A 17,716-nucleotide genomic window follows, 5' to 3' on the forward strand; every position below is an offset into this window, starting at 1 on the left:
GTGAAGAGAGCAGAATGAACCTTTCAAGTCCAGCAACTCTTCATCCATAATGTTAGGAGCTAGGAACTGTGGTATTTATTCTGAAGTCAAAGTGGGAGAGGTGGTGGGGGAAGGGGAGAATTGAGCAGACAGGTGGACATGGAGCCCATAGAGAGCAAGTGAGATATGGGAGGGGAAGGTAAACATTGGCTCTGTTTTCTTCCCATAGATGTTGCCAGACGTGTTGAGTTTTTCCAGTAATTTCTGTTTTTGTTTCAGATCTCCAGCATCCACAGTTCTTTGTTTTACTTTAGTGTTTAAGTCACTGACACGTCTCTTCCAGGTAGGCACCCCCCCCCCCTCCCCCCCCCCCCCGAAGAAGCTCTGCTCCTCTCTCCGCCAGGACTTCCATTCTAACTTTTCTCCTGGTTCTCGGTCATTCCTTTCATTTCCTTTCCTAGTATTTGACAAAGTCTTTGCCAAAACCCGCTTCCACAGCTCCATCTCATCCCTCAGTGACTGCCTCTGGCTCAGCATCACCCAGTGTGGATTCTGACTGAAGTTTCATCCTTCATGTTTCGAATCCACTTTGGATCACAGGTATCTCTGTGATGAACGATGCTAGTCAGACAGCTGTTCTCACTGCTTCCTCCACACCCAGTGCTACAGTCTCCATCAGCACCACATTGTACTCTCTCAGAGCTCCCAGTTTCACTCGTTCTCCAGCTCCTTTGTGGTGCTAACAGGCATTAAAGAAGAAAAGCTGAAATAACCCAGGGTTATTCAAACTCCTCTTGAACATTGCTCCCCTCCCTTTCCATCTGACTCCATCCTTTCCCTTGATCCCACCACTTGTTGGGCATTTTCTATCCCTTCTGACCTTCCAATCTCCACCGCTTAATGTTCTGCACTCAGCATAGGTCTTAATCTTATCCCTCTGCCAGCCCCCGCCTCAATGAATTTTGAGCAAGGCATGACAACAAACTCTTCTTCTGTCACCACCATGCCCATTCCCTTGGACAAGTGTCCTCTCCCAATCTCCCAGATCCTTTCACCCATCTCCATCAATCTCTTGCCTTCCTCTGGCATTTTACCTGCAATTGAATTATTTATAGAGAACTGTCAACGTGACACTGGTCGCCTCAATTTCTCTGACCTCTCCCTCACCCATTCCAACCTGTCTCCCTCTGCACCGACTGCGCTCTGTGCTCTCAGATCCAACCCTGCCTTTGTAATGAAGCCCGCCGATGAGGGTGGTGCAGTTATAGTCTGGCGGACTGACTTCTACATTACAGAGGCTGAGTGCCAGCTCTCAGACACCTCCTCCTACCTCCCCCTCGACCATCACCCCACCATAGAACACTAATCCATGATTGTCCCACCTTATCCCATCTGGGATCTCTCCACCCCAGCCTCCGAGCTCATAGTTCCTCATTCGTGTACAGCCCTCTTCTACCTTCTCCTCAAAATTCACAAACGAGAATGCCTGGACAGACCCATTGTCTCTGCCTGTTCCTGACCCACTGATATTCCCCTCGATTCGATTTTTTTCCTCCTCTTTCAATCCCCTTGTTTTTATGTCAATTTCAGAATTCCCAGTTTGTGCGCTCCAGCCACCTCCTCTTCACCATGACTGTGTAATCCCTTTAAACTATTCTCACTATCTTCAGGTCAATGGTGTAGCCATGGGCACCTGAATGGGCCCCTATTATGCCCATCTTTGTAGGGTATATGGAACATTCCTTATTCCAATCCTATTCCGCCACCCCCCACCCACAACTCTTTTGCCGGTATATCGATGACATCATCAGCGCTGCTTCCCTCTCTTGTTGAACAATTTTGCTTGGAACCTCCACTCCTCTCTCACCTTCACCTTCATCTCCAACTCCTCCCTTCCCTTCCTCGACATCTCTGTTTCCATTTCTGGGGATTGGACAGCCACCGATACACATTGCCAACTAACCGACACCTACAGTTCCCTCAACAGTACATCTTCACACCCTGTTTCCTGTAAACACTATTCCATTCTCCCAGTTTGACTGTTGCAGTGAAGAAGGTTATCTAAGATTATGAAAATATCTTGTTCAATTGGGTCAATGGAATGAGGAATGGCAAATGGAGTTTAACTTGGATAAATGTGAGGTAAAACAAACAAGGGCAGGACTTATACAATTAAAAGGGTAGTGTTGCAAAACAGAGAGACCTAGGGATTCAGGTACAGAATTGTTTGAAATTTGCATCACATGTAAGCAAGATGGTTAAGAAGATGTTTAACACACTTGCCTTCATTGCTTAGACCTTTGAGTATAGGAGTTGGGGTGTCATGTTGAGGTTGTACAGGACATTGGTTAGACCTCTTCTGGAGGACTGTGTGCAGTTCTGATCGCCCTGCTATAGCAAGGATCTTATTAAGTTGGAGAGGGCTCAGAAAAGATTTACCAGGATGTTGCCGGGAATGGAGGGTTTGAGTTATAAAGGCTGAGGCATTTTTCACTGGAGCAAACGAAGTTGAGGGCTGACTTTATAGAGGTTTATAAAACCATGAGGAGCATAGCAAGTGAATAGCAAGGATCTTTTCCCTAGGCTGTTGGGAGGTTCAAAACGATGGGCATATTTTTAAGGTGAAAGGAGGAAGATTTAAAAAGGACATGTGAGGCAACATTTTTACAGAGAGTGGATCGTGTGTGGAATGAACTGCCAGAGCAAATGGTGGATACAGTTACAGCTACAACTTCTAAAAAACATTTGGTTAAGAACATGAATAGGAAAGGTTTGGAGTGATATGGGTCAAACACAGGCAAGTTTAGTATGGGAATATGGTTGGTGTAGACTAGTTGGACTGAAGAGTCTGTTTATATGCTGTATGACTCTTCACGTCGCTGGGTCACAATCCCGGAATTCCCTCCCTCAGGGCATTGTGGGTGTCCAAACAGCACTTGGACGGCAGTGGCTCATGCAGGAAGCTCCTCACCACCTTCTCAAGGGCAATTAGGGATGGGCAATAAATACTGGGCCCAGCCAGAGATACCTACATCACAACAGCAATGTGAGGGAATGGCCTAGAGAGCCAATCAGTTCAGAGGCAATTAGGTAGTGAGAAACAGATGTTAGCTATGTCCCATTAAAGGGTAAAAATGCAGCAGATTGCCTTCTTGACAGGTTTCCATAGCAATTGATGATCGTTTCATGGTTGTCACCACTGCTTTCAATTCTAGATTTTATTATTTGAATTTAAATTCCACCAGATGGGATTTGAACCAGCGAAAGCAGAGCATTAGCAATGGGCCCTGGATTACAAGTTCAGTGACAGCGCCAATTCACTACCATCTGTCCAAAGCTGAGCATGCAAACATTTTAGATCTCACAACAAGTTTGTAATTTTTTTTTCCTTTGTGAATTTATTCCTGTTTCCCTTCCCCCACTCTCCTGCGTTCCTGAACATATTGATTCATGCTGGTATAGTAACAACTGCTGTCCACACCTCTCACACATGTCTAACTCTCCACATAAGCTAATTTAGTCAGCTGAAAATTTCCAAACTGATAACGTCGGTGTTACAGAATGAAGGCAGCTGAAGGGCCTAGAGTACCTTGTCAGCCAGGTCTCAGTGGGTAGCACACTCACCTGTGTTCAAAGATCCTGGGTTCAAATCCCACTCCCAAGGCTTGAGCACAGAAATCCAGATGGGTACAGAAATGCAGCATTGAGGGAGTATTGCAGTTTCAGAGGTGCTGTCCCTTGTGTGTGTTAAACCCAGAGCCCATCTGCCCCCTCAGAGAGACAGAGGTTCCTCCCAGTCCAAGCCAATTTGAAGTCTCAACTCAAAGCAAGGTCATTATTCCAGTACTTTCTGTGGGAGCTTGCTACGCACAAGTTAGCTATTGGATTTTCCTGTACACTGTGACAGTGACTACAGCTCAAACACATTAAAGAGATTCCCTGCAACTAACTGTGTTCGCCTTGTTCCATTCTGGGGCATGACTTAATTTGCAAGCGACGCTCAATGCAAATGGAAAAGTGCATTTGGTTCGGTTTGATTTATTCGCTGTTAAAGATGCTGCCAAGCTAGCACTGCCTCCTCCCCCCCATTCTCCAAGGACATCTTTACTCAGAGGCGAGGTGTTACCCTGGAGATATCCAACACTGCACCGCAAATTGAGATTATGTAAAGGGGCTGGTGGAGAGGGAGCAGCCAACACAGGCGTATTATACATTTGCATAAAATATGAATGTTAGCGAGCTCCTTGATTATTCATGCATATTATGTGCATATATTAACACATCTGGAAGTGCCAAGCTACGTATAGGGAACATCCCTGGGGATTCTCCTGTCAAGGTGCCTGATCCATGGGGACTCTGCAGAAATGTGTACTCTGCAAGACATTTCCTAAGTTACCAGAACTAATGCCACTTAATTCATTGAAACTGCAGGTTCTCCCAGGCTTGGCTGAGGATAGTGAGATGCCCTTCCTTTCTGGGATGCTGCAGGTCATCAGAACTCACTTGATGGGGGAAGGTGAAGGAAGGAGACCTCAGGTGCCAACTCTCCTGACCATGCCCTGTAGTCTCTGAGAATCGATGGGTTTAACCTCCCAGGGAAAAGCTCATGGCCCAAGATAATTTGGTTTGTCAGTTAGGAAAACATTGAAGATTGGGAGAGGCATGGGGAAGAAAGGGCTGATGACTGGGTTGGTGCTAAGCCCCCTGGAGAAATACCCCAGCAAACAGCCAGCAACTGTAGGGAGACAGAAGAGAGAAAAACAGTTGAGATTTCAGTGCTGCTGCCCTATCATCAGAACTGGGGTAAGGGGTCAGGTGGGAAGAACAACTCTGTTTCTCTCAGCCACCTTCCAGTTCTGACGCAAAATCCTGTTTCTCTTCCATTGGTCCAGTCTTCCACATATCTCTGCCATCAAGAAGGCATACTGCATAGAACATTACAGCGCAGTATAGGCCCTTCAGCCCTCGATGTTGCACCAACCTGTGAAACCAATCTGAAGCCCATCTAACCACCAATACTCCATTTTCAACTGTAAGTTTATCCAATGATCATTTAAAGGCCCTTAAAGTTGGTGAGTCCATTACTGTTGCAGGCAGGTTATTCCATGCCCCACTATCGCCCCTCAATTTAAAGCTATGCCCCCTTGTGTTAGCCATCACTATCCAAGGAAAAAGGCTCTCATTGTCCACCCTATCTAACCCTCTGATTATCTTTGATTTCTCTATTAAGTCACCTCTCAACCTTCTCTTGAATAAAAACAGCCTCAAGTCCCTCAGCCTTTCCTCATAGGATCTTCCCTCCAAACCAGGCAACATCCGAGTAAATCCTGTTTGCCTTCACTGGTCAGCGCATTGAGTGTCACAGTTGGCACGTCATGTTATAGCTGTATAAAACGTCAGTGTGGCCACATGGAGTATTGTATGCAGTTCTAGTCACCACACTATAGGAAGGATATAGACATTTTGGAGAGAGTGCAAAAGAGGTTGAGTAGGATGTTGCCTGGATTGGAGTCTATTAGCTAGAAGGAGAGATTGGATAAACTTAATTGTTTTCACTACAACATTAGAGGCTGAGGGGCGACCTGACAGAAGTTCATGAAATTATGAGATGCATGGAAAGGATGGATATTCAGAATTTGTTTGTCATAGTAGAAATATCAAATACTAGGTTTAAGGTTCAAGGGGGAAAGTTTTAAGGAGATGTGCGAGGCAAGTTTTTTTTAACACAGAGGGTGGTAGGTTCCTGGAATACACCGCCAGGGTAGGTGATAAAAGTAGGTACAATAGCAACATTTAAGAGACATTCAGACAGGCACATGAACAGGCAAGAGATAGAGGGATATGGTACATGTGCAGGTAGCTGGGATTCGTTTAGAATGGCATCATGGTTGGCATAGACGTGGTGAGCTGAAGGACCTGTTCTGGTTCTATGATACTATCAGACCTGGCTAAGAAGTTCCAGCATTTCCCACCGACGTTCCAGTGTCCGCATTATTTCTCCATGGTTCAGGGTGCCCAGTTCTCACCAAACCATGAGCTCCATTGTCATCTTCTTCAGGTCTGCTCAGGTGGGGGGATATGGTGGAGAAAACACCCCTCCAGCTGTCAGAAAAGGGAGCTGAGAGATTTGGGGGTGGGGGTGGCAATGAGGTCTGGAGGGAGGGGAGCGCAATGGGTCTGCAGGTTTAGGGCTACCAGGCAGAAGGCTAACCCAGGATTGCACCTGTCTGTTCAGATACTTGTAAAAGATTCATGACACCATTCTGAAGAACAGCTTGAGTCCTGGTTTCTATTAGAATATTTATCTCTCAATTAATATCACAAACTTGTGTCTCTGTGTGTGTGTACGTGTGTGCACACGCGCATGACTCTGTGTGTGCATTTGTCTGTGTCTGCATGTGTGTGCATGCGTCTATGTGTGACTGTGTGTGTATAATCACAGATTTTACAGTGATTATTAAATTGCTGTTTGTGGGAGCTTGCTGTGTACAAATTAGGTGCCACATTTTCTCCATTACAACAGTGAGTACACTTCAAGAATTAGCTTTAAAGAGCTCATGCTGCCAAGCAGTTGAGAAAAGCATCATTAACAATGAAGTCTTTCCTTATTTAATCAGGTCACTCCTTAGCAGTTCTGAGGCAGAGTCCCTGGATCCAAAACATTAATTCAGCTTTCTCTCCCCACAGATTCTGCCAGACCTGCTGAGTTTCTCCAGCAATTGCTATTTTTGTTCTTTAATTTTTTTGTTAACTACAGAGGGAAATAAATTGTTGACGACAACAGGAAGGGTTAACATTTACAGGACTGAAGTTGTGAGTAACATAGCCCTGGGAACGGTGAGCTAGCTTCCAGTTAATAGATGTCTCAGTGTGACTCTATCACAGGGGCTCCTAATGTTGCTGAGTAGCATTTGAAGTGAAAATCAATAGGCTCTCTCTTTTGTTTTTCGCTACAATTTTCTAAATTGTGCTGCACAGGGTGAAGAATTCACTCCAAAAGTGGCAGTTTGGGGAAAGCAGGTTTCTATCAGCCGTGGGCAGCCTGGTGCTCGATTTAGCCCTTTCCCCCAGGACCTGACATCGACCACGAGCAGCTGCCTCACTGACGTCACTCCACTCAGTCTGGGATAAAATTAGCCTGAGCCATGGGTCTGTTCAGCCAGGACCTATTGCAGAATTTACAGGGGAGGAGGAATATTAAGGAGACACAGACAGACACACAAACCAGGGCAGAGATACACTGCAGTGTCACTGACAGAGAGAAACACAGGCACATGTACACACACAAACATATACACAGACACGTACATTCACCTGTCAGTCAGTCACACGTACAGACACATACATATGTTCCCACAGTCACACATATACAGACAGGCACACACACCCACACAGGTGCACAGATACACATGCAAACAAATGCTCAAAGACATACTTACAGAAACACAGACTGACACGTGCATAGACAGACAGACAGAAAGGCACAGAGACACCAAAAAGAGACAGAGACACATACACAAGACACAATCACACACATACACACAAACAGACATATGAAGGTCAATGCAGAATCACATATAACCTCCATCAGAGAAATCATAAACTGCAGTGTGGCAGGGATGGAGGTGGAGGGATAGGGTAGGGGGTAAGTGGTGGAGAGCGGGGGTGGGGATGAGTGATGGAGGGTGGTGGGCCAGCTTGTAGGAGGGGGAGGGATAAGTCAGCTCCATTCTGCAAGGACACTTCAAACGTCTAAAAATGGAAAGTACGCCTCGGGTGGTTAATGCATTACTGTCAGAGCTTTCAACACACACACACACAGACACAGACATTCTCTAACCTATCATAACAATGTTTTTTGCCAACGCTATTTGATGCAAAGTTCACGGGGAATGTAGAGCTGAAGATGACAAAGATATGTCACAATCAATGTAGTCTCGCGCCCCTCACAGAAACGGAGAGACCCGAGACTCCCCTCCCAACCCCTGGGGTGTGTCTGCGGCAGTGTCTCCCTTTCCAGGCGGTGACTGGGGAAGCCCCAAGGGCTCTCATTGCATGAGGGACTCAACTGTCTTTCCTTCCATCACCGAGAATTTGTTCCAATGAAAGAGCTGACTAAGAAGAAATACAGTACATGTTTTAAATTATTTTTAGTGTTTGTTCCTGGGTTGTGGGTGCTGCTGGCCAGGCTCAGCAGTTATTGACCATTCCTTATTGCCTCTGGTGGAGCTGCTGCCCAGCATCCGTGAAGTGAGCCCTGTCCCACTGCCAGGAATCCAGCTAACACACGCACCGCTGCATCAGGAAGCCGTGGGCTCAGCTACCGCAGGTTTCTAGCATGAAAACAATCCCGGCTGCAGTGCTGAGGAAGTGCTACAGTGCCATAGGTGCCTTCCAAGTGAACAGGCCTCCCAGTTGTCCTCCTCGATATTTAACTCCTGGGCATTAGCCGATCATGATCACGTTGCTGATTTTGGGAACTGGCTGAGTGCAAACTGATTGCTGGACTGCAATGATGGCCAGAACTCAGGAGGTGGTTCACTGGCTGTCCTGAGTCACACTGAGGGTGCAAAGGGCACTATATAAATGCAAATCTTCATTTTTTTCCTTTTTTCTCCTTTTTTCCTTTTTTCTCCAATGGTCTCTGCCTGTTCTTTTAAGGCCTTGGAGTTAAGCCAATACAGAGCCTGAGAAAAAAGCTCAGGGCTTAAGTAGTATGACCCCCAATCAGTCTCTGAAACTGAATGTGAGCTGCAATACTACTGTCCCTTAAATAAAAGGTGTTACATTTCTGTGGTTCTCTAGCAGAGACAATGAAGAGAGTTAGAATAACATTACTATGATCGGGAATACACTGCCTGAAAGAGAGCATGCGGGAGTGGATCTCATTGCATTAGACAGAGAGATTGTTTCCCCTTGCCCAGTGAACATAACATCAGATTAAGGGCTCACCTGGATAGGACAGAGATGAGGAGGAATTTATCCTGTCAGAGGGGAGTGAATTTGTGGAATGAGGTTGCGTCAGTCAGAAAATGAAAGGCTGAGACAGACAGATTTTTGATCAGTAAGGGAATCAGGGGAACTGCGAAGTTGAAGATTATCAGGCTGAATGGCCTCCTTCAGTGCTGTATCATCCTCTGACAACATCACCTTAAAGTTGGAGCAAAGTCTTTTAGGAGTGACACTGAGAAGCAGGACTTTCTTTTCCCAAAGGCAATGAGTGCTGAGGAGCAAGCTTTCGAAACTGAGATCTTGAGGATATTGGAGATAGATAAATAGGGACAGGGAAATTCTCATTAATACATAGCGGAACAGGAATTATGGATGGCCTCATCTCGTCTGTACATTCCTTCCTGGAAAATGGTCACGTGCTGTGCTGTATTGAGTGAGAAAAAGTGGTCATCCCACTAAAGATGAGAATGAGGAGAATGTATTTTCTCTCAAGTGGGTCGTGAGATTTTGAAACTCTCTTCCTCAGAGAACTGCAAAGTATTTTTTAGCCAATAGGTGATAGATCAGACTCTTGACTCTTGAAAGGGTCAAAGATTATCAGGAGTAGGTGGGTCAGTGGATTTGGGATCAGAACCAGTACAGCCATGGTGCAGCAGGTTGGAGGGGATGAATAGTCTTTAAATGGCTCCTGATTTGGGTGCGTCCATGTAGTTGGTGCTACACATCACTGTAAGTTTGTCTAGGGACTGTCACGACCCAAACACAAGTGAAAGAGGATTAAAGAACTAACCATTGCTGGTGGGACACTGAGTGGGAGAAAACAGAAGGATCCATTTGAGAAGGAATCTCTGAATGGACAAAAACCATGGAACAGAGTCTGAGGGCCAGACAAAGAGACCGCAGGGTGATGAAGGTTGTTCTCCCACCATTAACTTTCATGCTACCTGGAGACTTTAGCTGTGCTGTAAAAATCGAGCTTTAGGATCTTAGGAAAATGGGGAAGAGGCCAAATCAGTGAACAGAAAGAAAGATATGAACCTCCAATTTCTGGAGTCTCCTAGACAACAATGCAGCACTGACTTTTTTTTATTTACTTGTGGGACATGGACATCACTGGCTCGGTCCAGCATTTATTGCCTGTTCCTAGTTGTCCCCTGGAGAAGGTGGGGGCGAGCTGCCTTTTTGAACTGCTGCAGTCCCCCCGCTGTGCGTTGACCCAATGAGGAGGGAATTCCAGGACTTGGACCCAGCGACACTGAAGGAAAGGTGATATATTTCCAAGTCAGGATGTTGAGTGACTCGAAGGGGGCAGTGTTCCCAAGTATCTGCTGCCCTTGTCCTTCTGGATGGAAGTGGCTATGGGTTTGGAAGGTGACCTGACCTCATTGGAAAAACTGGAGCAGTTCGCTCTTGAAGGCAGGGGTCTCCTGTGGTGCTGAGAGGGTGTCCCTACCTTTAGACCAAGAGGCCAGGGTTCAAGTCCCACCTGTTCCAGAGGATGTAATAACATCTCTGCATGGGTTGGTTCAGCAGTGAACCTCTGGGAGGCACAGAGCCAGCACTGACGTTGTAATCCCGAGGCCTAGACTAATGATCTAAGCGATGTCAGTTCAAATCTCATCACTACAACTAGGGAAATTATACTCAGTTAATTAAACAAATTTGGAATAAAAGGCTTCTGATCACATTATCAGAAAGCCCAATGTGGTTCACTAAACTCCCTTGGGGAAGGTAAGCTGCTTATTTTTATATAGTAAAAATATATTTTACTCATAAAAAATTGTTTTTATGCACATACACAGGAACTAAAGCTGTTCTGTACAGTCTCTGCATGATCCAGCCACTCTTTTTCCCACAGGGTCTTGAGGACACTACATGCTGACCTCCTTCCTGATGGGCTTGTGCTCAAAGGTGATTCCTTCACAAATTAGAGTCACAGCATCATAGAGATGTACAGCATGGAAACAGACCCTTCAGTCCAACTCGTCCATGCTAACCAGCTAACCTAATCCAGTCCCACTTGCCAGCACCTGGCCCATATCGCTCTAAACCCTTCCTATTCATATACCCATCCAGATGCCTTTTAAATGTTGCAATTGTACCAGCCTCCACCACTTCCTCTGGCAGCTCATTCCATACACGTACCACCCTCTGCATGAAAAAGTTGCCCCATAGGTCCTTTTTATATCTTTCCCCTCTCACCCTAAACCTATGCCCTCTAGTTCTGCACCCCACCCCACACCCCAGGGAAAAAGACTTTGTCTGTTTACCCTATCCATGCCCCTCATGATTTTATAAATCTCTATAAGGTCACCCTTCAGCCTCTGTACTCCAGGGAAAACAGCCCCAGCCTGTTCAGCATATCCCTATAGCTCAAACCCTCCAACCCTGGCAACATCCTTGTAAATCTTTTCTGAACCCTTTCAAGTTTTGCAACATCCTTCCGATAGGAAGGAAACCAGAATTGCACACAATATTCCAACATTGGCCTAACCAATGTCCTGCACAGCTGCAACATGACCTCCCAAAATTCTTCCACAAGGGACAGGAGATACTGGATGGCCCAACGATTCCAAATCTATCCTTTGTAACATTGGATACACTACTTTGTTTTATTTCAAAAATATACTTTATTCATAAAAATATCTCAGTAAGCTGCTTTCCGGTCTCCAGACCCGAACCAATGCAGTTGACTGTTAGTCACTCTCTGTAATGACCTGGAGCAAACCACTCAGCACCACCTTCACTACATCCTCTGAATAAGTAAACCGACCACTCTAACATGGAAATATTTGCATTTAAGTAGCACCTTTCATGACCATTGGTGGTCATGAAACATTTCACAGCCAAATAAGAATGCTTTGAAATCAAGTTGTTGTTGTAATGTTGGAAATCCAGCTCTTGCTAACAGCAACACAAGGAAGACTAGATTATACCACTTTGTTATGCTGACTGACAGGAATATTGATTGAGATACCTAGGCAGGGCAGAGATTAGTTTAAAGCCTTATTGTAAAATCAGCAACGACATAGTATGGCACTCCCTCAGCACATCCCTCCCTCAGTATGTTGTTATGGCACTCCCTTAGCACATCTGCTGAGGGTGAGCAGACTGTTGAGCAACTGTGACCGATTGGAACTGGCTTCAGGAGCCAAGGGAAATTGAGGCAAGAACGAAGCCATGTTCTTTGGGAACTGGGCCGACTGTTCTGTCATCCCCTTCACTGTCAGGACAGATTACCTGAAGGTGCTAGGAATATGGAGGGGGGGGGGGAAATGTGCACAAAAACCTGGGAGGAGCACACCACCAAAGTAAAACAGAAACTGGTCTTTTGGGAACACTGCTCCCTCTCCATTTCGGGTAAAAACCTGGTCATCACGTGTGAGGTACTCTCCCTGTTGTATGTGGTGCAGGTCTGGGCCATCCCCCCAAAACTGTGCTGTTTCAGTCACCCAGGCCATCTTCCATTTCATCTGGAGGTCTGGGATGGACTGTGTCTGCAGGGATATTACTTACAAAACTCTGGATAAAGGGGGGATGAACATAACCAACACTGCCCTCATCCTGATGGCTGCCTTTGTGTATGGCTGCATCAAGCTGTGCGCTGACCCTCAGTATACAAACACCAAGTGTCACTATGTACTGCGGATCTACCTGTCCCCAGTGTTGCGAAGGATGTGTCTGGCCTAATTTTTGCAGAATGCGCCAGGTAATGGGACTGTTTTGTATCACCTGTCCCATGTGGAGTAATTTGTGAAAAAAAAACACCTTTGACCACCTGTCCATCAGGAAATGCACATGGCATCCTCGAGACCCTGCAGGGAAAGGAGAGGGTGGATCCTGTCAGGTGGTTCCCTGAGCAAGCTGTCAAAGTCATTTGGCAGAACGCCTCATCACCAGAACTCTCCCACAAGCACCAAGACATCGCTTGGCTGGTGTTAAGAAGGGTACAACCTGTGAGATCCTTCATGTACGCCCAGTCGGTCTACATCTCTGCACACTGCCCTTGAAGTGGCTATGGAGGATTACAAACTGTCATACATCTCCTTCTCCTCCCTCAGCACTGACTCTCCAACAGAGCGGCACTCCCCCGGTACAGCACTCCCTTAGCACTAACTCTCTGACAGAGCGGCACTCCCTCAGCACTGACCCTCCAACAGAGCGGCACTCCCTCAGCGCTGACCCTCTGACAGTGCGGCACTCCCTCAGCACTGAGCCTCCGACAGTATGGCATTTCCTCAGCACTGACCATCCGACAGTGCGGCGCTCCCTCAGAACTGACCGTCCAACAGTGCAGCATTCCCTCTGCACCGATCCTCTGACAGTGCGGCACTCCCTCAGCACTGACCCTCTGACAGTGCAGCACTCCCTTAGCACTGACCCTTCTATAGAACTGCGCACCCTCAGTGCTGATCCTCAGACAGAGGGACACTCCCTCAGTACTTCCCCTCCAACAGTACAGCATTCCCTCAGTACTGACTCTCTGACAAAGCGGCACTCCCTCAGAACTGACCATCTGACAGTAAGTATTCCCTCAACACTGACCCTCTTATAGTGCAGCACTCCCTCAGCCCTGACCCTCCAACAGTGCTGCATTCCCTCAGTAATGACCCTCCGACAGTTTGGCACTCCCTCACTACTGATCCTTCAACAGCGCGGCACTCCCTCAGTACTGACCCTCTGACAGAGAGGCACTCCCTCAGCACTGACCCTCCGACAGTGCGGCACTCCCTCAGCACTGACCCTGTGACAGTGTGGCACTCCCTCAGCACTGACCTTCTGAGTGTGGCACTCCTGACTGAGGGGTGGCAGTGAGACTAACAGAACCACAGCTCCTCATGTATTCCAGAGCAGACTAGTATCTAGACTACAGCGTTCATAATTTAACCCCATGGATCCCCATCCCTCCTCCTCACTCTGAAAATTGAAAGAATTAACGGAGTGAGAGAACTGGTTGAATCCCAAAACCCCTGCAGCCTGCAGTCATTCCTGAAGCTCAGCAAGGAGAGCCATCCCCTCGGCTGAACGATCAGTTCTACAGCCAGCACTCAGTTCCTGACAGACCATCCCCTTGTTAGATTTCCTTGTACCCTACCATTACAACACATGATTATCTGAAGATTTGCCTCATTAAAGCTTTCACCAGCTATCCTCATCACAGTCAAACACAGTATTGTTAATTAACACCACAGTGACATAGACTGAAATCACATTTGAAAAGCCCTTCTCAGCCAACCTGATTAGTGTTAGCTCTCTCGGACAGTAAGAGGCTGTGTCTGAGGTAGCTTGCCACTGTGATGGGTGTGTTTGATTTCCTGCACTGACGGTTTCTCCGAGACTGGGATTTCCAGCAACAGACATCAATAGCTCCCGCAATCTGAATCTTAGAATCCCTGCCGTGCATTGGAGGCCATTCAGTCTATCGAGCCTGTACCGACTCTTCAAAGAGGAGCATCCCACCCTATCCCCATAATTCCACATTCACCATTGATAATCTACCTAACCTGCACATAATGGGGCAATTTCCCATGGCCAATCCACCTAACCTGCACATCTTTGGACTGTGGGAGGAAACAGGAGTACCCACAGAAAGTCCACGTAGACATAGGGAGAATGTGCAAACTCCATACAGACAGTCACCTGAGGATGGAAGCAAACCCGGGTCCCTGGTGCTTTAAGGCAGCAGTGCTAACCACTAAGCCACCATAATACCCTGAGACCTAGCTCAGACAGATCACAATATTTTACATGTGGGAAGGGGAAGAGGAAATGACAGAGTGCGAGAGATGTCGAATGGCAATAAGAAAGGGGGGTGTCATGGGGAAGCAGAGTCACACAGTGGTACTGTCACTGGACTAGTCATCCAAAACCCCAGGCTAATGTTCTGGGCACATTGGTTCAAATCCCACCAAGGGGGAAAATGAAACTTGAATTCATTAAGCATGTAAAACCTAGCCTCATGACGAACAGGTTATGATTGCTGTGAAAACCTCAGCGAGTTCACTAGTATCCCTTCAGGCAAGGAAGTCTGCCATTTTTACCAGGTTTGGCCTATGTGTGACTCCTGACCCACAGCAATGTGGTTGATTCTGAACTGCTGCCCTCTGAGGTGGCGTTGTAAGCGAGTCAGTTCAAGAACAGTTAGCGATGTGCAGTGCCAGTGATAGCTACATCCAGAACAAATAAAACAAGTAGGGAGAGAGAAGAGCAGCCAGCAGTGAACAAGTGTGATCAGGGGGTTTTGCAAAACCAGTTGCTCAAGGACAGAACTGGAGCCAATCTTTACACAATTATATATTGATTTACAGAATGTCATACTACAAATGCAAACCTTGTTATGAATAGGTTTTATAGGATTATAAATCAGACAGATTAAAACAAGGTAAAATGGAGTGGTCTGCCCAGCAACAATCCTGGTGACTTGCCAAGAAACTTGGGCAGTGGTACCAACAGTAAATAGGCTTTCAGTCTGTAGATCTTTGGCAGAAGAAAGTGCAAAAAGAAGATTGCAGTGGTGTAGTCTGTAGACAGAAGGAACCGTTCTCTGTAAGTTATAAGAGGTTGACAGGGAATGTGGTCTCTAGTCAAAGCCATCTGAGAATTCAGGCAGTGCATCCTGGTATAGCCAGCCTGGGAGAAGAATCATCAGTGTTTGCTGTCAATTTGGAAACTCTCTAAAAACTAAGAAAGTACCATTAAATGGTTATTTGAAACTACTGTGGAGTATGTGGCATAACATATCACCAAGGTGTTGGCTTTCCTGTCACATTAAAACATTAAAAAGGATTAGCTTTACTGGAAAGAGAATTCAGAGTTAACATTTCAGGTCCAGTGACCTTTCCTTAGTTCTGAGGAAGGGTTACTAGATCTGAAATATTAACTCTGATTTCTCTCCACAGATGCTGCCAGACCTGTTGAGCTTTTCCAGCAATTTTTAGTTTTGTTTCTGATTTCCAACATCCACAGTTCTTTCGGTTTTCATTAGGTTTACTGTACTTTAGAACATAAGTTGCCGATGAAATAGTATTTAGTCAATGTTGTTTTTAGTTTGTTTGTTATATTAAAAGTCTTAAAACGTGACACCTTGGAACGGAAGTATATTTTTCAACAAGGTTACCTATCCCTAATAAACCAACAACCTCAGCGTCAGTCAGTGTCTTCAGGGATTCAAATAAATCCTTCATTAATACACACCATACACAAACAATTAAATATAATTCGTAGAGAATTAGCAGAGGCTCAGAGCTAGAGACACACCCAAGCGCACCACAAGATTTCCCAACACAGTGACAAAGTGGGGCTGCATTAAAATCCAGCACAGCAACATCATTTCCCGTGTGTATTTCATCTGAATAGTAATCATCTTTTGTGAAATACATTTTCACTGGAGGCAGGCATTAGGATAGGGCCAAACTGTTTGGGCAAAGACCCTTTCTGTTCCTCATGTGAGGTTGCATGAAAGTGGAATTTTATTTTTCTTTATTCATTCACATGCTGTGGGTGTCGCTATCTAGGGCAACTTTTCCCTAATTACCAGCCCATCCCTAATTACCCAGAGGGAAGTTAACCACATTTCTAGGCGTCTGGAGTCACATGTAGCCTAGACCAGGTACAGTTTCCTTCCCTAAAGGGCATTAATGAACCAGAGGGGGTTTCCCAACATTTGACAATGGATTCATGGTCACCATTAGACTCTTAATTCCAGAATTGTTTTTTATTAATTTCAAATTCTACCATGTCAGGATTTGAGCCCAGGTCCCCGGAATGTTATCTGGGTCCCTGGATTAACATCTAGTGACAATACCACGAGGCCATTGCTCCCATTGAGAGCAACAAAGCTCATTCGGCTCAACTGAGGGTGGGATTAACTGAGGCAAAGTGTGATGCTCTCAGCTCCACCCCCACCCCCCACCCCCCCCACCCCACCCCCGCCAGGGGACCAGTGCTGGGCGGATGCTGGGCCTGAATATTAACATACTCTTCAGCCATAATTGGCACGGCGGGGGGAGTGGGGGGGAGGCGTTGTCACACTGGAGAATGGTTGTATTCCCAAATTAATTTTGACAGGCCGCAGTTACATGGGAGTTGGCACATTTTGGCAGGAACAACAAGGATTCAGGGTGCATCACCAAATGCCTACAGCACAGCAGGTAGCCATTTGGCCTGCCAGGCCTGTGCTAGCTCTTTGTACAAGCTTTGAAAACTAATTCTAAATTGGGTAGAGAAGCCAAGCGATCCCACAATAAATGGATCAGATCTAAGCTCTGTAGTTCTGTCACATTCAGGCATGTTTGGTGGTGGGCAATGAAGGCCCTGCCAGGCCGTGAGAACCTTCCAGCAACAGTCCTCTAGCTCCGTGCTCCAGAACCAGCCACACCCCAACTGAGCCATTATAGTACAACTGTAAAACAAGTATTTCCTGTTCCGAGAAAGCAAACTAAAACCAAACTCTCAAACCAGTCTCTCATTAGCAAGGCAATGGAAGATGCATTTGACAGTACGATCAAGTGACACTTGCACAGGAAGAACCTGGTCAGTCATGCTCAGTTTGGGTTCTGCCAGGGACACTCAGCTCCTGACCTCATTACAGCCTTGGTTCAAACACGGACAAGTAAGCTTAACTTGAGAGGTGGGGTCAGAGTGTCTGCCTTTGACATCAAGGCTGACATCACTGAGTGAGGCATCAAAGAGCCCCAGCAAAATCAACGGGAACACAATCTGCTGGTTGGAGTCATACCTGGCAGATAGGACAATGGTTGTGGTTGTTGAAGGTCTGCCAATTCAG

General features: G+C 46.3%; 1 protein-coding gene across 2 annotated transcripts in view; it reads right to left on the bottom strand.

Moving 5' to 3' along the window:
- Positions 1 to 17,716, bottom strand: part of ppm1e (protein phosphatase, Mg2+/Mn2+ dependent, 1E) — a 126,562-nt gene that overhangs the window by 65,781 nt on the left and 43,065 nt on the right. Inside the window, exon 1 of one of the 2 annotated variants that reach the window (XM_072589995.1) lies at positions 3,604 to 3,794. The exons of the other annotated variant lie outside the window; for it this stretch is intronic. Coding sequence (XP_072446096.1) covers positions 3,604 to 3,683 — 80 coding nt within the window. The 5' untranslated portion in view covers positions 3,684 to 3,794. Of the gene's footprint in view, positions 1 to 3,603; positions 3,795 to 17,716 lie in introns of those variants that run through there. 2 annotated transcript variants of the gene reach the window in all.

Source organism: Chiloscyllium punctatum, chromosome 19 (genome assembly GCF_047496795.1).
Source record: "Chiloscyllium punctatum isolate Juve2018m chromosome 19, sChiPun1.3, whole genome shotgun sequence".
NCBI lineage: Eukaryota > Metazoa > Chordata > Chondrichthyes > Orectolobiformes > Hemiscylliidae > Chiloscyllium > Chiloscyllium punctatum.